Genomic DNA, 20,986 nt, shown 5'->3' on the forward strand with positions numbered 1-20,986 from the left:
TAACGCCCCGCTGGGAAGGACCTTTTCTTGTTTTACTTACTACAGAAACTGCAGTACGGACGGCCGAATGTGGATGGACTCATGCATCTCGGGTAAAAGGACCCATCAAGGACTCGAATTGGCAGGTAATCAGTCAACCAGGAGATCTGAAGGTGACCCTGAAGCGAAATTCCTAAGAATCCAAGGTGGAGAACAGACTAAGATTACCTGAGCCAAGTTGGTTCGGCCTTGAGCATTGGGAATTTGTTAACCCTGTAAGGTTCTACACATTAAGGACACTTCCGCCTGACAGATACTCATCTGAACTAGTGGGCCGAACTGTGTTCGAGGGGATTTATCGGACCTCGGCGGGAAACTTGGTTGCCTTAGATTGGGAGCAACCACCCATTGAGCAGTTAATTTTAAAGGAGGTGCCTCGATATATTCCTTGTGTTTGCGGGAAAGTGCGGGTATTAGGAACTGAACAGGGAATACATGCAGCGTGGGTCCTGATCAGGTGTACTAACTGTAAAGGTCATTGGTATTGTTCATCCAAATATAGACAACAATTGTGCAGTAATTGTCACCCTTACCCAAAGAGGTTGCATATAAATTTGGAAGGGGAAATAGATATTGTAAAGATATTCTGTGGAAGACCATTCTACCTGCCCGAAAGGTGGGAAATATTGGAAAAAGACTGGAACAAAACGATTAGACGTAGCATTAAAAAATATAGTTGGAAGAGGAGACAAAAAAACTGAGACTAAAATTAGACGAGGAACCAGTGTCTTCCTGAAGAATACCCACTGCTGCCGAGAAGACTCTGATATCCCGTTGCTCCCTGCTAAGGAGTAGACGAGGAAAGGCAGAGAGGTACACATAGGTGGAAGAATGGAAGCTGGCATCCTCATAATTTTATTGATCACTCCTGTCTTGGGAAGTCCTCACTGTAGGTAGTTAAGGTCTGGCGGCCGGAAGATATCGCGATGTACGGAAAGAGAGAGCCCCTCCCCGGATACTTTTACAAGCCCCATAGCATGGAGAGGGGAATTGTGGGGCAAGGCTCGGCGATACCATAAAAGGTAAAAATTGTTAACCTGCCTTCTGATTGGGTCAGCATAGGTACTTCCGTGCGGCCGAAAGGCATATAATGCTTGCTGTTGTTTAATAAAATGCTATTTGGTCATCCTCCATATTGGTGTCTGTGATCTCTAGCCCTAAGCCAGGGGTTGGCTTAGTTCTGCAAGTCTTGGCTGAAGCAACGCAGCAACAAGTGGTGACCCCGACGTGATTCGTTCGGAGGGCAGAGGTGTAGCTCGCGAGCATGGATGTAACGATTAAGGTACTGAAAACTTTGGCAAAGGACTTTAAGATTTGTATCAAATCTGGCAGCATTAAGGCGTGCCTGGAATCTTTGATTCACAGTGGGGTGCTGCTTAGTCACCCTGCTCAGATATTTAATTCAAAAAATTGGCCACAACTTAAGCAGACACTGATTGAGAAGGCACTGGCGGGAAAGCCAGAAGCCCTCGTTACTCTGGGAAAGTTGTTGGCCTTATTGCAATTGGCTCGGGAAGATCGGGAGGCATGGGGGGCAGCGCAGTTGTATTTGCGGGGAGCCGCGCTTGAAACTGCGCCTCACACTACGACAGCAGCAGTGCAGACTGGCGGGCCTGGTGGGGAGGACAGGGTGGAGGACAAGTTTATGGAGGAACAGCCTGAGACGCGGGCATTTCCTGTTACTGAGCCTGAAAAGGAGCCCCCTGCGACCGGTGCGCAGGGAGGGGCCGCGTGGACGGAGCCCCCCGCGCCACCAGCATATCCGTGGGGGGAGTTAGAGGATGTCGTGGCCCGTCTTAACAAGGAGTGTCTTAAAGGGGACGCTGCAGATAGGGGTGGCGAGTCTGTAGCCCGTCTTAACAAGGAGTGTCTTGAAGGGGGCACCGCAGATAGGGGCGGCGAGTCTGTGCTGAATGGACCAAGAAATCAGAATCTAGACCCCCTAGATGCGCTCCCAGGCATGGTACTGAGGTATCTAGATGATGATGAGTTGTCAGACCTGGGATGGAGACGTGTGGGTGACGGTGACGTAGGACCCTTTGGGGCGCGGAAGAAGGAACGCAGTACCCCAAAGGAACAAACGGCGTGGCGGGAATGGTGGGGAGGTGGGCGTGAAATGCGTTCTGACTCTGAGTCAGAAAATGAGGAAGCTACGATGAGAGGCGTTGGACCTCCTCAGGGCTCGGGTGCCGGGGAAAAGAGGTATAAAACCCCGGGGGAGCTTATAGAGGAACTTGCCAGAGCAATGCGTATGCTGCGGGCACAGACAAAGAAACAGGGACGCGCCTTGCAGCAGCTGGGCGAAACCCCGCCCCCTGTGGCGCAGCCAAATTGGAACTTGATTGTGAAGGACTGTGTGCTAAGTGGCGTAACCCTAGAAGCCCTACCCGCGGCCACGCCTCCACAGGCGTTCCCTGTTCAGGTTGGGCCACAAGGAGGAGCTATGTGGACGCCCCTGGACGCTAAGTTGGTTCAGGCCCTTCACAAGGCAATAAAAGAGGAAGGTTTGTCGAGCGAAAGCACAGCTATGCTGCTCGACTCCGCCCACGTCCAACCACTAGCCCCTGCCGACGCTAGGCAGCTGGCAAGGGCGGTGCTAACTGGCCCGCTATTCCTTCTTTGGAAGGAGGCGTGGTATCTCGACCTGCAAGCCAACAAACTAATATTTTAAATCGAGCCCTGTTAGCTTTAAATCACTATGTTAGAGGACACAAACAGTACTCGCCAATGGAAAAACAGTATCTAAAACAACAAGTAGCTACCTTTCCCCAGGTGCGTGTTAAATTTCCAGGGGAACTACAGTGGGAATCCGGGTGGAGGCTGTGTACAATTGGAAGAGGGTATGCAGCGGAAGAAAAGGAGGGATTGCTGAGATGGGTGCCTAGCAGATGTATTAGGGCAGAATTAAAGGAGACAGATAACTGATAATCATGCAATCAGAATAAAACTAATGAAAACTGTGAGTTCTTGTCCGCAGGACTGGATTGTCGGACGCCCTCGCAACCCGTACGTCCCAGTGACGAATGAAGATGACAAGTAAGAGGATCAGACCTGATGTTTCTACAGCAAGGGGGAGTGTGCACTGCACTAGGGGAAGAGTGTTGTGTATATGCAGACCACATTGGAATAGTAAGAGACACTATGGCCAAATTGCGGGAAGGTTTGGAAAAACGAAAGAGGGAACGAGAGGCACAGCAAGGTTGGTTTACGTCATGGTTTAACCATTCACCATGGCTGACCACCCTGATATCTACCCTAATGGGACCAATCACAATGATTGCGATAGCAGTGATTTTTGGACCCTGTCAAGCTCGTTTCATTTGTTAAAAGCCGACTAGAGAGTGTTAGCATTATGTTAATGGCACATCAGCGATTGCTCTAAGACTGTTTCCGTTTAAAATTCCCTTTAGCTATCCCTAGTTATACACCACTACTCTCAGTTGTCCCCCAGTTATCTTTGTTTAGCGTGCCTTATATTCTCTATTTAAGCTTATGATGTATATTTCTAGATTGTTGTAAAAAAATAACATAGAAACGGCACACATTTACTAGGTTTGCACCCAAGTTTATGATATGTATTTTTAGGATTGTTATATCTTAATCAATTTATTTGTGCATAGGGAGGGGGGAAATGTAGGTAGTTAAGGTCTGGCGGCCGGAAGATATCACGATGTACGGAAAGAGAGAGCCCCTCCCCGGATACTTTTACAAGCCCCATAGCATGGAGAGGGGAATTGTGGGGCAAGGCTCGGCGATACCATAAAAGGTAAAAATTGTTAACCTGCCTTCTGATTGGATCAGCATAGGTACTTCCGTGTGGCCGAAAGGTATATAATGCCTGCTGTTGTTTAATAAAACGCTATTTGATCATCCTCCATATTGGTGTCTGTGATCTCTAGCCCTAAGCCAGGGGTTGGCTTAGTTCTGCAAGTCTTGGCTGAAGCAACGCAGCAACACTCACCAGCCTTTCAACTGGACGATTGGTCGATGGGAGGACCAAACCGTAATTGGCATTAATGTCACTGCCGGAGCCCCCACATTCCGAGCTCCAATGTGCCAATTGGTACCCAGGGAACCATGCCTAGATCAGGTAGGATATTATTTGTGTCCTGCCTCTAACCCAGGAAAAGGATATTGTAACTATCCAAATGAATATTATTGTGCGTATTGGGACTGTGTGACCCTCGCTGGAGCCTGGCAACCGAATAAGGCAGACCCTTTCCTCAGGACTCAATGGGGTCCTGAGGGTTGCACACCCTCTCAATATGATTCGCTGGGGGCTATCGTAGGAGGTGGAGGAAGTTGTACTTATATAATTTTTACAATATTGCAACCGGAAGATCCTGGGTGGGTAACAGGGAGAACATGGGGAGTACGATACTGGGAACCTGGAAAGGATAGCGGGGGACTAATTTGGATAAGGAAAGATGTTATAAGAAGAACAGCAGCGATTGGACCTAATGTGGTTTTAACCAACCAATTAAGCATAACAATTAAGAACGAAAGTTCTAATCTGGAAAACGTACCAACGACCTCTCCCAAGGATGATCCACTATGGAAATTAATGCAGACAAGTTATCAGGTATTGAATGTAAGTAACCCTAATTTAACAGAAAGTTGCTGGCTATGTTATGGAATAGAACCTCCATTTTATGAAGCGATCGGGGATACTAGGAAACCTAAAAGATCAAATACGACAAGCCCTGCTGAATGTAAGTGGGGACAAGAAACAGTGGGGGTTACTCTAACACAAGTCTCCGGGAGTGGTAGATGTATAGGAAAAGTGCCAGAAGAGTTAACCTATCTCTGCAATTACACAGTAACGACCAATAGAAGTAGACAACCCACTAAATGGCTAATACCAGCCGTGAATGCCAGATGGATATGCAAGGATACGGGCGTAACACCATGCGTATCTTTGGATATCTTCAGATATGATACTCACTTTTGTATACAAGTTCTCATTATGCCAAAAATTTCGTACCATCCTGAATCTTTTATGTATGAAAACCAAATCAATCAGGAACATCACTTGAGTAAAAGAGAACCAGTAACAGCTTTAACCTTAGCAACAATAATGATTTTAGGGGGTGCAGGAGTTGGTACAGGAGTAACCTCCCTTATAAAAAAAAGTCAAGATTTTACCTCATTGAGAATGGCAGTCGATGAGGACTTGCTGAGGATTGAAAAATCTATTTCTGCACTCGAAAAATCGGTCAGATCTTTATCTGAAGTTGTGCTACAAAATAGAAGAGGACTAGACTTGCTGTTGTTACAACAGGGAGGCCTGTGTGCAGCATTAAGGGAAGAATGCTGCGTATATGCAGATCATACAGGAGTAGTGCGGGATACAATGGCAAAATTACAGGAAGGACTAGAAAAAAGACGAAGGGAACGGGAAGCACAACGCAGTTGGTATGAATCATGGTTTAATCAATCCCCTTGGCTTACCACCCCGTTGTCAACAATAGCAGGTCCCCTCATATTAGTTGTATTAGGATTAACGTTTGGACCATGTATTTTTAACAAAATATTAGAAATTGTACGCAGCCGGTTAGAAGCAGCACGCTTAATGATAATACGAGCTAAATATGAATCTCTAGAACAAGACGATGCGCTAATCTTAAGTAAGAGAGCTTTACAACAATTTGATGAACAAAATCCGTGAAGAGAAAAAGGGGGAAATTGTGATAAGCGATTGTCATTGTTCATCAAAAGCTGGATATAATGTATAGATATGTGAACCGCCATATAACCTTGTATAATTAGCCTGAAACTGTGTAAGACAAACTGCCGCAGGAAACTGGCAGAGATAAGATAACCGCAGGAAATTGGCAGAGATAAGATAGCCGCAAACATCTGGGAACACTTGTGGGATGTGCTGGGGCAATGTTGTAAATCCTGTTGTGAAACTCCTAACAAGGCAAGATCAGGAAAGTAGGGAAAAGGTCAACGAGGAAGACAACCCACCTTCATCCCCACGACCACTAAAGAGGCAGAATTCGCCCCCCAGCAACAGGCCCCACATGCGCAGAGGGAGAATGAAAAGAACACATTCACCGGAAGTAAAGAAGTATAAAAGACCGGATCTACAGAGGAGGGGCGCGCGCCGCGGAAGAGTAGAGACTCTCCGGCCGCCCAGCGCTGTGTTTTATCTGCTATCGCTTGCTCAAACCAAATAAATTGATTATATGGCAGAAATTGGCCTTTTGTCATTTATAACAGTCACCAAGTCCCGCTCAGAGTGCGGTGAGGTGGCCGCCGGGCCAGCTCCCCGCTCGGGCCGGGGGGGTTAGTGACTGTGGGGTTCAAAGGGTGGTCCCGCGAGCAGGGAGGACGCTGCTCCAGCCCATCCTGAGGCAGGGCATGGGGCCTGCCCTGCCAGCCCGTGGTTGAGGCTGGCTGTCCCAGGCCGGTGGGGAGCCATGGAAGCACTGCACTGGCTGCTGGTAGCAAGAGCTGGCAGAGGTGAAGCGATGATAGTAAATCTGCATTTGTCCTGTTCTGCCAAGGTGCCTTTGGGTCATTTGTTCCCAAACTAAAGGCATCTTAAATGCAGACATTGTCTAATCAGATACAGTAGAGGCTCTCCCTGTTTAAACTTGGTTTAATTCAGTTAGACTTCATTCTCGTGTAACTTACACAGCTTGTCATGGAGACTATAAAATAGCTACTTGAAGCTGTTTGTACAGTGTAAGCTTTCATCCTTGAGTTTTGTTCTGCTGTCTCAGACTAAAATGTTACTTGAGAAGTTGCTGACTAGGCAATTGAAGGGATAGTTCTTTAAAAAAGTAAATAAAACCAAGGCATTGATTTCAACTAATGAGCTCGGGATTAAGCCAATGTAGGTGACAAGTTAGAATACTCTATTAAAGCAGAGTAAAATTAATTGCTTAGGAGTACAGATGAGGCATGCTGTACTTGGACCTCATGAGTTTTGTTGGCCTGTGACCTGTATTCATCTAGGTGGAAAATGAAGGTTTTGATCTATATTAAGTCTTTCCAGCATGGAAATTTTCATGCAAAATCACTTACTTGAATCACTTCTCTGAATATTTTTGTTATAATTTTGAAATTGCATCAATCTTTCAAAAGTGAAAACTTGATTTCTCTTCCCCTTTGCTAATGGTAATAATCAGCTGATTCTGGCTTACTAAGGTGATAGAGGGAGATAGAACTGACTTCAACCATTTTCCTTGGTGTTTCTGGGAACTTTTTAAAGTAAGCTAGAGCATAGGCATATCTTAATAAACAATTATACTCTCAATAGAACTTAAACAAGATCTTTTTTTTTTACCCCTTTGTTTTAGACTTGCTAACAGATGGCCACCATATCAAGTATTGATTTTAATTACATTTCAGACCAGAAATTTTAGCCTGAACATGAATTCAATGCAAGAATGTCATCTCTGGACAGAGCGCTTCTCTTTACTTAATCAGTGATAACAAGCTAGCTTTGTCTTTACATGGGCAGCACACATACCTGATTTGTTACTTTGCATTCATGCTAATTTTAACTGACCTTGCTATGTAAAGTCCCTTCATATCTGTTACTCTGACATCTCTCTCCACTTATACCCTCCTTTTTTTTTTTTTTTTTTAAATTTTTTTTACTAATTCCTCAGGCTTTTAAATTGAATAGAAAAAATTCTGACTTAGAATCCAGACATCATTGTAAATATGAGTTGACCGTGTCCCTGGGAGTTGTGGAAAGATAAAACACAGTTTAGAGCATGACATGCAGAAATATAATTTGACATGCCAAGAAAAAGATACAAGGTTGACTGGTACACCCAGTAATGAAAGGTGTTAAGTTTAAATTACCATCCTATAATTTCCTGCCTTGAATACGTGCTTGCACGCACATTAAGAAAGCATCTTCCAGGCAAGAGCATTTGACCTCACTAGGACAGAACTGTTGTTCCTCAGTTGCCTGTACATGTTGCATATGGAAGGGAATCTGTAGTAAACCCCACATTTTTTAGCAGGGTGAAACTACTGCAGACGAAGATGAAAGAAAATCAGTTTTAAGAGTACAATTGCCAAAATCATATGTTCAGAAGCACACGGTCCACAAGATCCAGAGATTTAATCTTTTCTTGTTGAATACGGTAACAGAATCTATTCCAAAATAGCCCTTTTCCAATAGGTCTTCAAGTTAAGAGGGTCCTAATGTCTAATCTTCTAATGAGCATTATTTTAATGCTGTCATTTACAGTCACATTAAAATAGAGGGCTCTATTCATATAGGCAAAATTTTAAATGCAAATGCACTTTGAACACTGTAGAAGGCAAAAGTAACTTGAGGATAACTCCAGTTCCAAAATCCCTGAATCAGATCTGCCAATTAGTGGTCAGCCCTACCGATTTTCTCATCCAGTATTAGGGGCATGCAAGTCATCACTGCCATTTCAAGTCAAAATCCAGAATGTGCCTTCTTCCTTCCAACAACAGTTCATGTCAGCTTGAATCACACGTGTAACACAAACTCAAAGCCTTACTCTGTGGTAAGCAGGTCAGGTTTATTTTTCTGCTGTGAGTTGTTTTAATAAAAAGATTGGAATGCTAATTCAGGCCTTCAAGTCCCTATTAGTTAAGAGCCTCTGGGTAGTGCTGTCTTGGCCCTTTGGGGGGGGGGGGGAAGCAAGCAACTTGGCTACTACAGTGTAGATCTCAACTATGGTTTTGTCAGCTCTCTTATACAGCTTGTTTGTGCAAGTCACAGCATAACAAACTCAGCTTGTGCTAAGGAAATAGCATAGTGTTTCATAGTGTGATGTTATTGCCTGATAACCATCAAAAGGAGGCAAAAAACAATGGCAATGAAAATGAAACAATGAGGAGCAGCCAAGAGTGGACAAATTCAAAAATTCAGAAATAGCTGAAATACCACGTTGCTCTTCTGGGATTAAAAGCACCTCACATTTTTATGGCCTCCTCAAGGGAACCCTTTTCAATTCTTTCCTATTGCCATTACCAAATCCAAATCACATAAGCCTGTCTACAGACTGAGGGTTTTCCTTTGAAATTCACTGAAGACTTCAGCAAAGAGAGCTTTAGGTCAGTTCTCACCCTTTACACTTTCTGGGCACAGTGTTGTTTGCAATATGCCAGCATTCTTAGATGGCACCATCGTAAAGGGAACCTCCAGACATACTAAAACTCCAAAGAGACAAACCAGCTCCTGGCAGTGCAGTGCCTTCATGGTAGTTCTTTGGGACAGTGTATGTTCTGGCATCATATAGTTTTTTTTGATAAAATAATTCTCTCGACAGTTCTTGCTTGGTGACTCTCCTTGAGAGACAGCTCATCATTTCATACTGTACTCTGGACCTGATGGGTTTCTTGAGGCTGCAGGGATGTCTAGGGGAAGCTTCCCCAAATCCAGTTACCTACATAAAGATTTGTGTTGACTTTGCACCAATGATTTCTGGTTCACATGTGAAAATCCCTTCTACCAGCTTTCCGTGATAGTTAGAACACTGACACAGTTGTTAGAATAATCCTGTCTGACCTGCTTCAGGTTTCAGAGGCTTTTCATCTGGTCTCTTAAAAGACTGCATTTCTTCCGAGGAGAGTGACAGAACTAACTGCTGAAGGAACTGATCTCCAAAGAACTTATTCCAAATCTGGGAAGAGTCCTTTATTCAATTAAAATCCTTTCATTATCAAGAAGATAGCAACTGGGAAAAAAAAAAAAAAAAGGGAAAAAAGAAAAAAGAAAGCATTTTTGTATTTTCTACTTTACAACTGAATTTAGAAGTGCAAGAAGGCTTCTTCAGCTGTTAAAATGGCTACTACAATTAGTCCCCTCACTAACAATTTCAAAAGAATGGCAGCAGATTGGCTTCGTTCCCAAGATGAGGATGAATCGTTGTTAGGACAGTGTGAGGTGCCACAAAAGGCAGAAAGTTGTAGCAGTGGTTGTTTTGAAGGGCTGGGGATTGGTTTTCCTCCTTCGTGTGGTTCATACCCTCTTCAGTAGACATGAGTATCAATCTGGTACTTACTGCTCCCAAGTTTGTTATTAGAGCTCTTGTTCTGCAAGCTTCACTTTTCCAAATCCCTGCCTGCTGGCAGAGAGCAGTTACGATCCAATCAGACTGCCTCAACAACACACCTTGAAAGCCTGATTGTACTCAAGAGAGAGAGAGGATGTGAGAGAATATGAGAGTGCACAAATGGGGGAGAATATGGGGGCAGCTCTCTATTACTAGAAGAAAGCAAAACAATTTAATGGCCTAGTTTCTGCTCCCCCTGTATGTTCCTTGGCTTGCCGGGGGCATAAATTGTCTCGGCACAGGCGTGTTGCTGACATGATCAAAGACTGCTTAGCTTTCTGCAGTGAAATAAATCTCACCCTAACAAACTATGTCCTGTTGCAGCACTTTTCCTGCTGTTCTACAACCTGATGTTGAGGTTATCAACATCACATTCACACTTCCTCCTTTCATACAGATCTTTTCATAGACCTTCCAAAAAGTATTTGATGTTAATCTTCCCTTGGATACTCATGCACACTACTGCCATCACCATAGGAGAAACCGTGACACAAGTAACCAGTGACTGATGCCACTTCGTCTTAAGGATTTGAGTGAATTCCACGTTGAACTCATCTGCAGAGTCATAGGCACTGTCTAGACTTCCCTTGATGCCAGCTTCTGATTTGCTTTGAAACTTTGACTCATTCACATTCAACACCTGTTCTTGCCTTTTATTGTTTCCTGTTCCTTCTTTCTGAAATGCTAAGATGGGATTTTTTGTTCTGGAGGAATCAAACGTAAATCTGTACAACTTCTGATATTCCTTTCCATAGAGACACTGGGAATCAAGTAATAGAAGAAGGTGAGAAAAAAACTAAGTAGTCAGAACATTTTTTTTTTCCTAGGTTTCACTAAGAGGGGATATAGTGAATCTCATAAAGACAGTTCTAAACAATTGCTGATATTAACTCATTGTCAGGGAAGGCAAAGGTCCCAGTTATTTAAAAACATATCTCTGTTTTGAAAGACAAAAAGGGAAATGCCTCTTGTAGCTGAGACCAAGAAATGCAAGTTAGTCCATTAGCTTAAAGAACCACGGGCCTTTAAGCAGGTATGTAGGAGCAGTGTGTACGGCACAGAAAACCTCATTGTTCCTTCTTTACTAAGACTTTACAGTAAGATAACTGTTATGTATGTTTTTCTATTTTCTCCAGATCAATCATTTTAGCAGCAAAGGTAGTGTGGGGTTTATGGAGTAAGTGCTGACTATATACCTGCAGTTGATGCCCAAAGGCAGCGATGGCATAACCACTGAGTTGGGCACTAGCAGAGATCTGCATGGTATCCATGCTAATAAGCTATGAAATAATTTACAATAAACCTGACACAGACACCAGAAAAGGTCTGTTACCTTGTTGTAAAGGCTGTACCACTATATAAACTCCACAGGTACATTATGAAATGCAGGGTACCTTTCAGCATTTCACTAAACAAAGAAGCAGCTATTTTTTATCGCAGATCACAATAGTTTTTATTTGTGTGCAAAACCCATCTAATTTGTCTAATGTAATGTATTTATGTTGTATGGGGTTTGTTTATTCTGTTTTTAATCTGGTAAAACAAGGTATTTCTACTTCATCTTATTGCTGAGAACTGCCCTGTTTTTTTAGACTGCCTAATTTAAGGCAAAGAAAGTATCCCTTATTCTTTACCAAATTTGTTTTGCTGTGCAAATCTAGTGAGACTGATTCTGTTTGCTGTAAGAAGGACCAAATGCAAACAAAATCTGTGGGAATTTTTCTTATTTTCAGGCAAATTGAATTTGTTCTCCTTCTACATGTATCTTTCTTTTCCTGCTTATTTTCAAATTAGAATGAAACACTGTTGAGCTATCAGTGTGTAGGCTTAAATTATAGGTTTAAACTAACAATAGCGTGTGTGGCTTTAAACTAACATAGTAAAATATAGCAAACTGTACTAACTTGCTAACACGTAGAGAGAAAGGAATGTTTGGCTGATGGGGAAAGGAACATCATGGGACTGATAACAACTAAGGAGACAGTAAATAAGACCAAGGATGCCAGCCTTCAAGATAGCAGTGGAGCCCAACGTGGAGCGAGACTGGAACAGAACAGAAGCAAGGACATACCAACTGCTAACTCAGCACTAGGAGCTTGCAAGAGTGCGCAAGCGCTGAGGTCATGGTCATTCAGTAAACACAGTGAGGAAGACTATCGGCGACCACCAGAGACCCCCACTCAGCAAGAAAGCACATGCATAATTAGAATGCAAATATTATAATTACTTCCTGGAGGTCTCATGAATATGTAAATGCTTTCCTGGAAAAGCTGTGAATATGCATGGGTAAGCTAAATATATAGCTGCTGCCGGCAAGTATCGGGTGCGCTCACCTTTGCGAAACGATTTGCGTGTGTGCCCAGTGCTGCAATAAAGAATGCTGCTTTCTAAAACTCCAAATTGAGTTTTAGGGAGTTTCTCCAACCGACTTTTACGGTAACAAGTGGACCCCAGATAGTTTGAAAAGAACCTATTTCTAGCTGCTTGCTTTATTCACGAATTGCTAAACTTCAGCCTTAGATACCTGTAATCTTTATCTGGCATCCCTATTCTTATTTCCTTATTTAAGGTTGAAATACAACTCTTATTTAAGCACTCAGATCAGCAAACATAAAAGCAAATGACTGTAATGGAGTCTGTGTGTCACTTTCAATTATTTTGAGTGAATGTTGTTTGGTTTTTTTTCAATTCCTGCTAAATTTAAGGCCATATAAAAATAACCCTTTTGAGTCAGTCCAATTGTCTTGTTTTAATGCCATTTCTAACTACCTATTTCATTTCAAAAGAAAAAAACTAAATGCTATCAGTTAAATGATGGACTGGGTCTGTAGTGAGGATTTGAATCACATTATCACTGTTGTGGTTTAAGGCCAGCTGGTAACTCAGAACCACGCAGCCGCTCGCTCACTCCCCCCACCTTCTTCCCCCCCCCCGCTCCCAGAAGGATGGGGAGGAGAATCGAAAGAATGTAAAAATCCCACAGGTTGAGATAAGAACAGTCCAGTAACTAAGGCACCATACAAAACTACCACCACCAATAATAATAATGGTAAGGGAGATAACAAGGGGAGAGAATACAATTGCTCACCACCCGCCGACCGATACCCAGCCCGACCCAAGCAGCGATCTGGGCCTTCCGGGTAACTCCCCCCAGTTTATATACTGGGCATGACGTGCCATGGTATGGAATACCCCTTTGGCTAGTTTGGGTCAGGTGTCCTGTCTCTGCTTCCTCCTGGCTTCGCATGCCCCTCGTCACTGGCAGAGCATGAGAAACTGAAAAGTCCTTGATCGGAGTAAGCGTTACTTAGCAACAACTAAAAACATCGGTGTGTTATCAGCATTGTTCTCAGACTAAAGTCGAAAACAGAGCACTGCACCAGCTACTAAGAAGGAGAAAAATAACTGTTACAGCTGAACCCAGGACAATCACATAACCTCTCAGCTACATTATGCAGCTGTACGTGTCCAAATCTTGGTATACCTGGGAATTTGCATCCTTGGTGGCTACTAATATTTTGGTCATTGTTACCTTTGCACATCTGGGTTCTGGTCTGTCATTGAAGTCTTAACACATAATCCATGGTAGAAAAGCAAAAATTAGTTAAGGCTTGCCAGCCGCATGTTCTATATCCAAATCCAATAACTTGCTGTAAATATACAGGGCAGGAAGAGGCTTTGTGAGTTCGGTCCACAGCCAGAGCAGGATGTTATAGGTAATAGTGTACAGAAAATGAATTGGTCTGATTTTGCAGTTCATTAGTCTACATGAAAATTCTGTCACTGTTAGAAGACCTCTCTACTATCTCTCATACTTAAATATACATTAGAAAAGCTATACATTTGTTTTTGCCTACCTCATTTTGTTACCGTAAAAGTCAGTTGGAGAAACTCTCTAAGACTCAATTTGGAGTTTTGGAAAGCAGGCATTCTTTATTGCAGTGCTGGGCACACCCGCGAATAGCTTCGCAAAGGTGAGCGCACCCGTTCCTTGCCGGCAGCAGCTATATATTTAGCATACTCATGCATATTTACAGCGTTTCCAGGAACGAATTATAATATTTGCATCCTAATTAAGCATGTGCTTTCTTGCTGAGTGGGGGTCTCTGGTGGTTGCTGATAGTCTTCCTCACTGTGTGTGTTAGATGGGTCTAACACTGTGAAATTGGTCCGTGGTGGACCATCCTGATCATCTAGAATGGGTGTGTACGGCAAAGGGCCGGCAAGGCCACTCCTCCTGACACAGGCTGGCCCCCTGCATCAGGATGAGTCTGCACTTTTGGCATTTAAAAAGCCTGGGGTTTGAGAGAGATTGAGAAGGAGGTGGATCCAACTACCTTTTACGGTCGACACTACCTCTGCGGGGACGCCTGCCAAAGTAGTGCCAGCCACCCCATCTCGTCATGATGCACCCCGGAGCTGGCCTCTTGGTCATTGTATAAGTGTGTGGGCCGGTAAGAATCTGTGCCTAACCTAGTTTCTGGTAGGTATCTCTCTCTCTAGCTGGTAATATCTCTGGATTTTATATCTATTCTGGATCTTGTAATAAACTTTCTAGCAGTTTGGTGTGTGTGCGTGCGTGGCTTACATCCTTCTCCACCTGGAATCCTTCAATCCCTGGAACACTGTGTTTACTGAATGACCTCAGTGCTTGTGCACGCTCGCAAGGTCCTAGTGCTGAGTTAGCAGTTGGTATGTCCTTGCTTCTGTTCTGTTCTGTTCTGTTCTGTTCTGTTCTGTTCCAGTCTCGCTCCACGATGGGCGCCACTCTGCTATCTTGAAGGCTAACATCCTTGGTCTTATTGTCCTGGGTTCAGCTATAGCAGTCATTTTTCTCCTTCTTAGTAGCTGGTGCAGTGCTGTGTTTTTGACTTTCAGCCTGGGAACAACGCTGATAACACTGATGTTTTCAGTTGTTGCTAAGCAATGTTTATTCCGACCAAGGACTTTCTCAGGCTCATGCTTTGCCAGGGAGGAGGGGAAGCCGGGAGGAAACAGAGACAGGACACCTGACCCAAACTAGCCAAAGGGGTATTCCATACCACGGCACGTCATGCCCAGTATATAAACCGGGGGGAGTTACCCGGAAGGCCCAGATCACTGCTCGGGTCGGGCTCGGTATCGGTCGGCGGGTGCTGAGCAATTGTATCCTCTCCCCTTGTTATTTCACTAATCATTATTATCATTGGTGGTAGCAGTAGTGGTTTGTATTATACCTTAGTTGCGGGACTGCTCTTATCTCAACCCGTGGGACTTACATTCTTCCGATTCTCCTCCCCATCCCTCCGGGAGCGGGGGGAGGAAGAAGGGGGGGAGTGAGCGAGCGGCTGCGTGGTTCTGAGTTACCGGCTGGGCTCAAACCACGACAGTTCTTTTTGGCGCCCAACGTGGGGCACGAAAAGTTGGGATAACGACAGATCTGACCAGAGTGTGTTTAATCATATTTGTGATAAGCGTTCATTGTTACTACTCGTCACAATGGTGATTATTTGGCTCTCAGACTTGTTGCGCTTGATCTCAGAGTTTCAGCATGTTGTACCTTACTTACAGCCACTATTTGCTGTTTTAGTGTTTATCGGCTGGGGGGCCTGGGCTAAGGTTCTTGTTTCACTGTACTTCATGGTAATGACTTGTAATACAACAGACTCATTGATCATGAAACTGGTCTGGTTTGTGCTTCCAGCGTGGCCATCACCTCTATACATTGGGAGGTATATAATGAAATATTTTAGCAATTGTATATCTTTTTTTTTCTCCTCGGGGGGTAAACTTACGAAGGAAGCATTCTCTTTCACCCCCCGTTCCCCCACCAGCCTATTTGCAACAGCAGTTGAGAGTTCTGAAGGTTTTAGATGGCCTTTGAGTACCCTTGAAACCTGCCTGCTGATTGTGCTGGGGATCAGCATGTTGGCAAACATACGGAGTGTGTTTTACCCACGGCCATCCCGTCGTAGGAACATCCTATTTCGTTTAATCTCAAAAATTCAGCAGTATCAGGTTCGAATCTGGTCTAGGGTTAGACGACGATATAGGAGGACCAACCAAGAGATTTTCCCTGAGGCTGGACAGTCATGAGTGGCAGGGTGTGTGGGATAGTATGGGCAAGTATCTAGGCCAGTGGGCCCCTCCAGTGCTTTGGAACTTCACCACTGAACAAGTGCAACATCCGGAAAAACTAGTAAAACACTTAAACGAGGTGTGCTGTCGTCCTGGTTATACCAGAGAGGGACAAATCATGGCAACGTGCTGGGGCTTGGCCTATGCCTACAGAGCCCTGCTCAACACTATCCAGCACCTTCAAAGGGAAAAAAATGTCTCTGGATCTGATGGCAAATGCCCTGTGGGGGTGGTTGCAGCAATGGAAGCAGAGCAACTGGCAACACAGAAGTAAACCCATCTGGGCTGCTGCGTTGTGGCAAGATATCGCTGCTCGGGTGCAGAACCTGGTGGTGAAGGTACGCCACATAGATGCTCATGTACCCAAGAGTCGGGCCACTGAGGAACACCAGAATAACCAGCAAGTGGATAAAGCTGCTAAGATTAAAGTGGCTCAGATGGACTTGGATTGGCAACATAAGGGTGAATTATTTTTAGCCCGGTGGGCCCATGACACCTCAGGCCATCAAGGCAGAGATGCAACATATAGATGGGCTCGTGATCGAGGGGTGCACTTAACGATGGACACTATTGCCCAGGTTATTCACGAATGTGAAACATGTGCTGCAATTAAGCAAGCCAAGCGGTTAAAGCCTCTCTGGTATGGAGGACGATGGCTGAAGTACAAGTATGGGGAGGCCTGGCAGATTGACTATATCACACTCCCACCAACCCGCCAAGGCAAGTGCTATGTGCTTACCATGGTGGAAGCAACCACCGGCTGGCTGGAAACATACGCTGTGTCCCATGCCACTGCCCGGAACACTATCCTGGGCCTTGAGAAACAAGTCTTGTGGCGACACGGCACCCCAGAGAGAATTGAGTCAGACAATGGGACTCATTTCCGGAACAACCTCATAGACACTTGGGCCAAAGAGCATGGCATTGAGCGGTTATATCACATCCCCTACCATGCACCAGCCTCTGGGAAAATCGAACGGTACAATGGGCTGTTAAAAACTACCCTGAGAGCAATGGGTGGTGGGACTTTCAAACACTGGGATACACATTTACCAAAAGCCACCTGGTTGGTCAACAGTAGGGGATCTGCCAACAGGGCTGGCCCAGCCCAATCAGAACTTTTACGTCCTGTAGAGGGGGATAAAGTTCCTGTGGTGCACATAAAGAATTTGTTGGGGAAGACAGTCTGGGTTATTCCTGCTTCAGGTAAAGGCAAACCCACTCGTGGGGTTGCTTTTGCTCAGGGACCTGGATATGCTTGGTGGGTAATGCGGGAAGATGGGGAAGTCCGATGTGTACCTCAAGGGGATTTGATTTTGGGGGAAAACAGCCAATGAACTCAATTGTACGCTGTTGCCTGCTCTATAACACTTTTATAGCCCACCAGCTAGATATCTTCAGGTCGCCAGCAATTGACCCTTACTTCCCTCCGATCATCACCTCAACAAAGAATGAATTTTGAGGAAACCAGACAAGCTCAGCAGTGACCAGATGAGTTTGGCGGTATCATCAGCAGGCAACAACCCAACACTACATACCGTCCCTCCTGCCCTGAAAGACTATTACAGGAGATGGAGCTTGACATCATGGACTGGATGAGGATGTAAAATCCCCTGAATTTTACAGGGATTGGTCCATGGACTAGGGAATGATATCTTTCTCTGTGTGTGGGTGTGGGTGTCTATATATGTGCATATATGGGACAGGGGTGATGGTGTGTTGAGAGATGTGGGATCTGAGCATGACGTGAATGGTATGGAATAAGGGGTGGATACTGTCCTGGGTTCAGCTATAGCAGTCATTTTTCTCCTTCTTAGTAGCTGGTGCAGTGCTGTGTTTTTTAACTTTCAGCCTGGGAACAACGCTGATAACACCGATGTTTTTAGTTGTTGCCTAGTAATGTTTATTCCAACCAAGGACTTTCTCAGTCTCATGCTTTGCCAGGGAGGAGGGGAAGCCGGGAGGAAGCAGAGACAGGACACCTGACCCAAACTGGCCAAAGGGGTATTCCATACCATGGCACGTCATGCCCAGTATATAAACCGGGGGGAGTTACCCAGAAGGCCCAGATCACTGCTCGGGTCGGGCTGGGTATCGGTCGGCGGGTGGTGAGCAATTGTATCCTCTCCCCTTGTTATTTCACGAATCATTATTATCATTGGTGGTAGCAGTAGTGGTTTTGTATTATACCTTAGTTGCGGGACTGCTCTTATCTCAACCCGTGGGAGTTACATTCTTCCCATTCTCCTCCCCATCCCTCCGGGAGCGGGGGGAGGAAGAAGGGGGGGAGTGAGCGAGCGGCTGTGTGGTTCTGAGTTACCGGCTGGCCTCAAACCACGACACTTATTTACTGTCTCCTTAGTTGTTATCAGTCCCGTGATGTTCCTTCCTCCATCAGCCGAACATTCCTTTCTCTCTACGTGTTAGTAAGTTAGAACAGTTTGGTCCATTCTACTATGTTAAAGGCACACACACTATTGTTAATTTAAAATTTAAGCCTACGTTTCCCCCCTTTGAGACTTATAGGATATACATATATCCTGTAAGTCTCATTCTATACCCTTTGCCCATATTTGATTCTAATACACCATCGTGACCAGCAACTACAAAATTGAGTCATGATACATGCAAGGATACAGACATAAATTATTACTATAATGATCACAAACAAGTTTTTTAACAATATCCAATTTGGTAGCCAATTTTGGTAAGTCCATGCCATAGTTCTTCAAATCCCCAGTTAGTATCATCTCTAACTGCCTGATTTAAGATCTTTGTCTGCATCCAGATTTCTGCTAGATCGGTGGATATTCTGCCACTCTGGTCTATGTATGTGCCAAGAGCCATACGGTTCTGCAATGTTACCTGGGATAGGCTGGATACCTCAATCTGTAATGGTTGTATAGCATCCGGGAGTACAACACCCAGAGTACATGTTCCAGTCCACCCTGGGGAAAGGGCCTTTCTAGTAGTATTATTACACAATCAATACCACCCTTTCCCTTCTGGAGCATTCCAATAGCCAGTTTGGGGTCCCTTAATCCGGAGTTGCATTGTCCAGCTACAGTCTGGGTAATGTCCTACCAAGATATTACCAGAGCTAAGAGTTTTACCCAGTGCCAGCAGGTATTGTTTGAGATCTTGTTTTCCCTGCAAAGACATATCACCAGGAACAAAAGGCAGTTGGTAAGGCCGCCCATACATCGGTTCATATGGACTCACATGATTCCTTCCTGGCTGTATTTGTACCCTTAACAAAGCAATTGGTAGGGCTTGTAACCAAGTTAAACAAGTTTCTTGACATATTTTACTTAATTGTAACTTGAGTGTCCGATTCATACATTTCACTTTCCCACCTTCCTAACTACTTCTGCAACAAAGTGCTGACCTCTATCCAAGGACAAGCCTGCTGGTACACCATATCAGGGTATTATTTGATTCAATTTACCACTTCATGAGCCATATTGGTGCGACAAGGGAAAGCCTCCGGCTAACCAGAAAATGTTATCTATTCGTACCAATATATACATATACCTGAGCCCGTTATGCTGTGGCAATTCTGTAAAGTCCACTTGCCAATAGTCCCCTGGACAATTGCCTTTATTGTTTCAGGTGGGGGTCTCTTAGCACGGTAAACAAGGTTCACGCTTCTTTATAACACTTTTAAAATTCCAGTCAATCACATACTCAGAACTTGGAGCTTTAAAGCCTCAGTCATTGATTCTGTTCCCCCATGAGTTGCCTGGTGTTTTTCTTCTCATAAGAGGCTGGGGAATTATTACTTGCCTGTTTGGTATAACCCACCATCCTTCATCATTCTTCTTGGCTCCTAATAGACTAGGTAACTTCTCATCCTCTGTTTGATAACTTGGAACTTCATTATCCAAGCACTGATACTTATGAGGCAATATTAATAAAAGGTCCCCACCCACAGCTTCTTCAGCTGCTTTGTCAGCAACGTGATTACAAATATTCACTGGAGTGTTATCAAATTGATGTGCCTTAAAAGCAAATTTTGACTTTCTGACAATTCCAGAACTCTCGGTAGCGCCATCAGCTCGGATTTCTGTGCTGATGTGGTGGTGGGGGGGGGGGGGGGGATGGATGCAGGGCTTTAGCCTCTATTATCTTATGTTTGGTTACCACAGCATATCCTGCTTTCCAGCTTCCATTTTCATAAAGCTGCTACCATCCACAAACAGTTCGTAGTCCACATCCTTCAGGGATGTATCTTGCAGGTATTCCAGTATGACTGGAATACACCTGCTCAATAGTCTGTAAACAGTTGTGAGTCAGCTCTCCTGCTTCTGGATCGGTTGTCAAAACCACTGCTGGGTTCAAAAGGTTAGTTACTTTCAATTCTACATCCTCTTGTTCTAAAAGCACAGCCTGATATTTTAACAGCCTGCTTGAGAAAAGCCAATGACTGCTTTTCTGTTCCGGAATGGTTGTTACCACGTGAAGTTGCCGTGGTTTAAGCCCAGCTGGTAACTCAGAACCACAAATATAGTCCATTTTTGTCCCAAAGTATTTGATAAAATTTTCTGTTAGAGGCTCTAGTCCTTTTCTTGCTTCCAGTTTCATAGGATATTGTTTCTGTCTTACCGGTCTGACGTTTGGTTTCAGATGAATAGTTACTGATTCTGCATTTCATGATTGTCCCGGTGCTCCAGCAGCCCATACTTGCGGGGTGTATTCTCCACTTCCTCTGGTATATCTGGCTCAGTGGCTGGTTTTTGTAACATAAAAACTTGGGCCTCCACAGCCTT

The 20,986-nt window shown here is 44.4% G+C and overlaps 1 protein-coding gene across 1 annotated transcript in view; it reads left to right on the forward strand.

The window, feature by feature from the left end:
* Positions 1 to 2,284: 2,284 nt before the first annotated feature.
* LOC115619230 (alanine aminotransferase 2-like) overlaps positions 2,285 to 20,986 on the forward strand; it is a 31,936-nt gene continuing 13,234 nt past the window's right edge. Inside the window, 2 exon segments of the mRNA XM_030511284.1 lie at positions 2,285 to 2,543; positions 3,017 to 3,045. Coding sequence (XP_030367144.1) covers positions 2,285 to 2,543; positions 3,017 to 3,045 — 288 coding nt within the window.

Source organism: Strigops habroptila, chromosome W, assembly GCF_004027225.2.
Source record: "Strigops habroptila isolate Jane chromosome W, bStrHab1.2.pri, whole genome shotgun sequence".
In the NCBI taxonomy this organism is placed as follows: Eukaryota; Metazoa; Chordata; class Aves; order Psittaciformes; family Psittacidae; genus Strigops; species Strigops habroptila.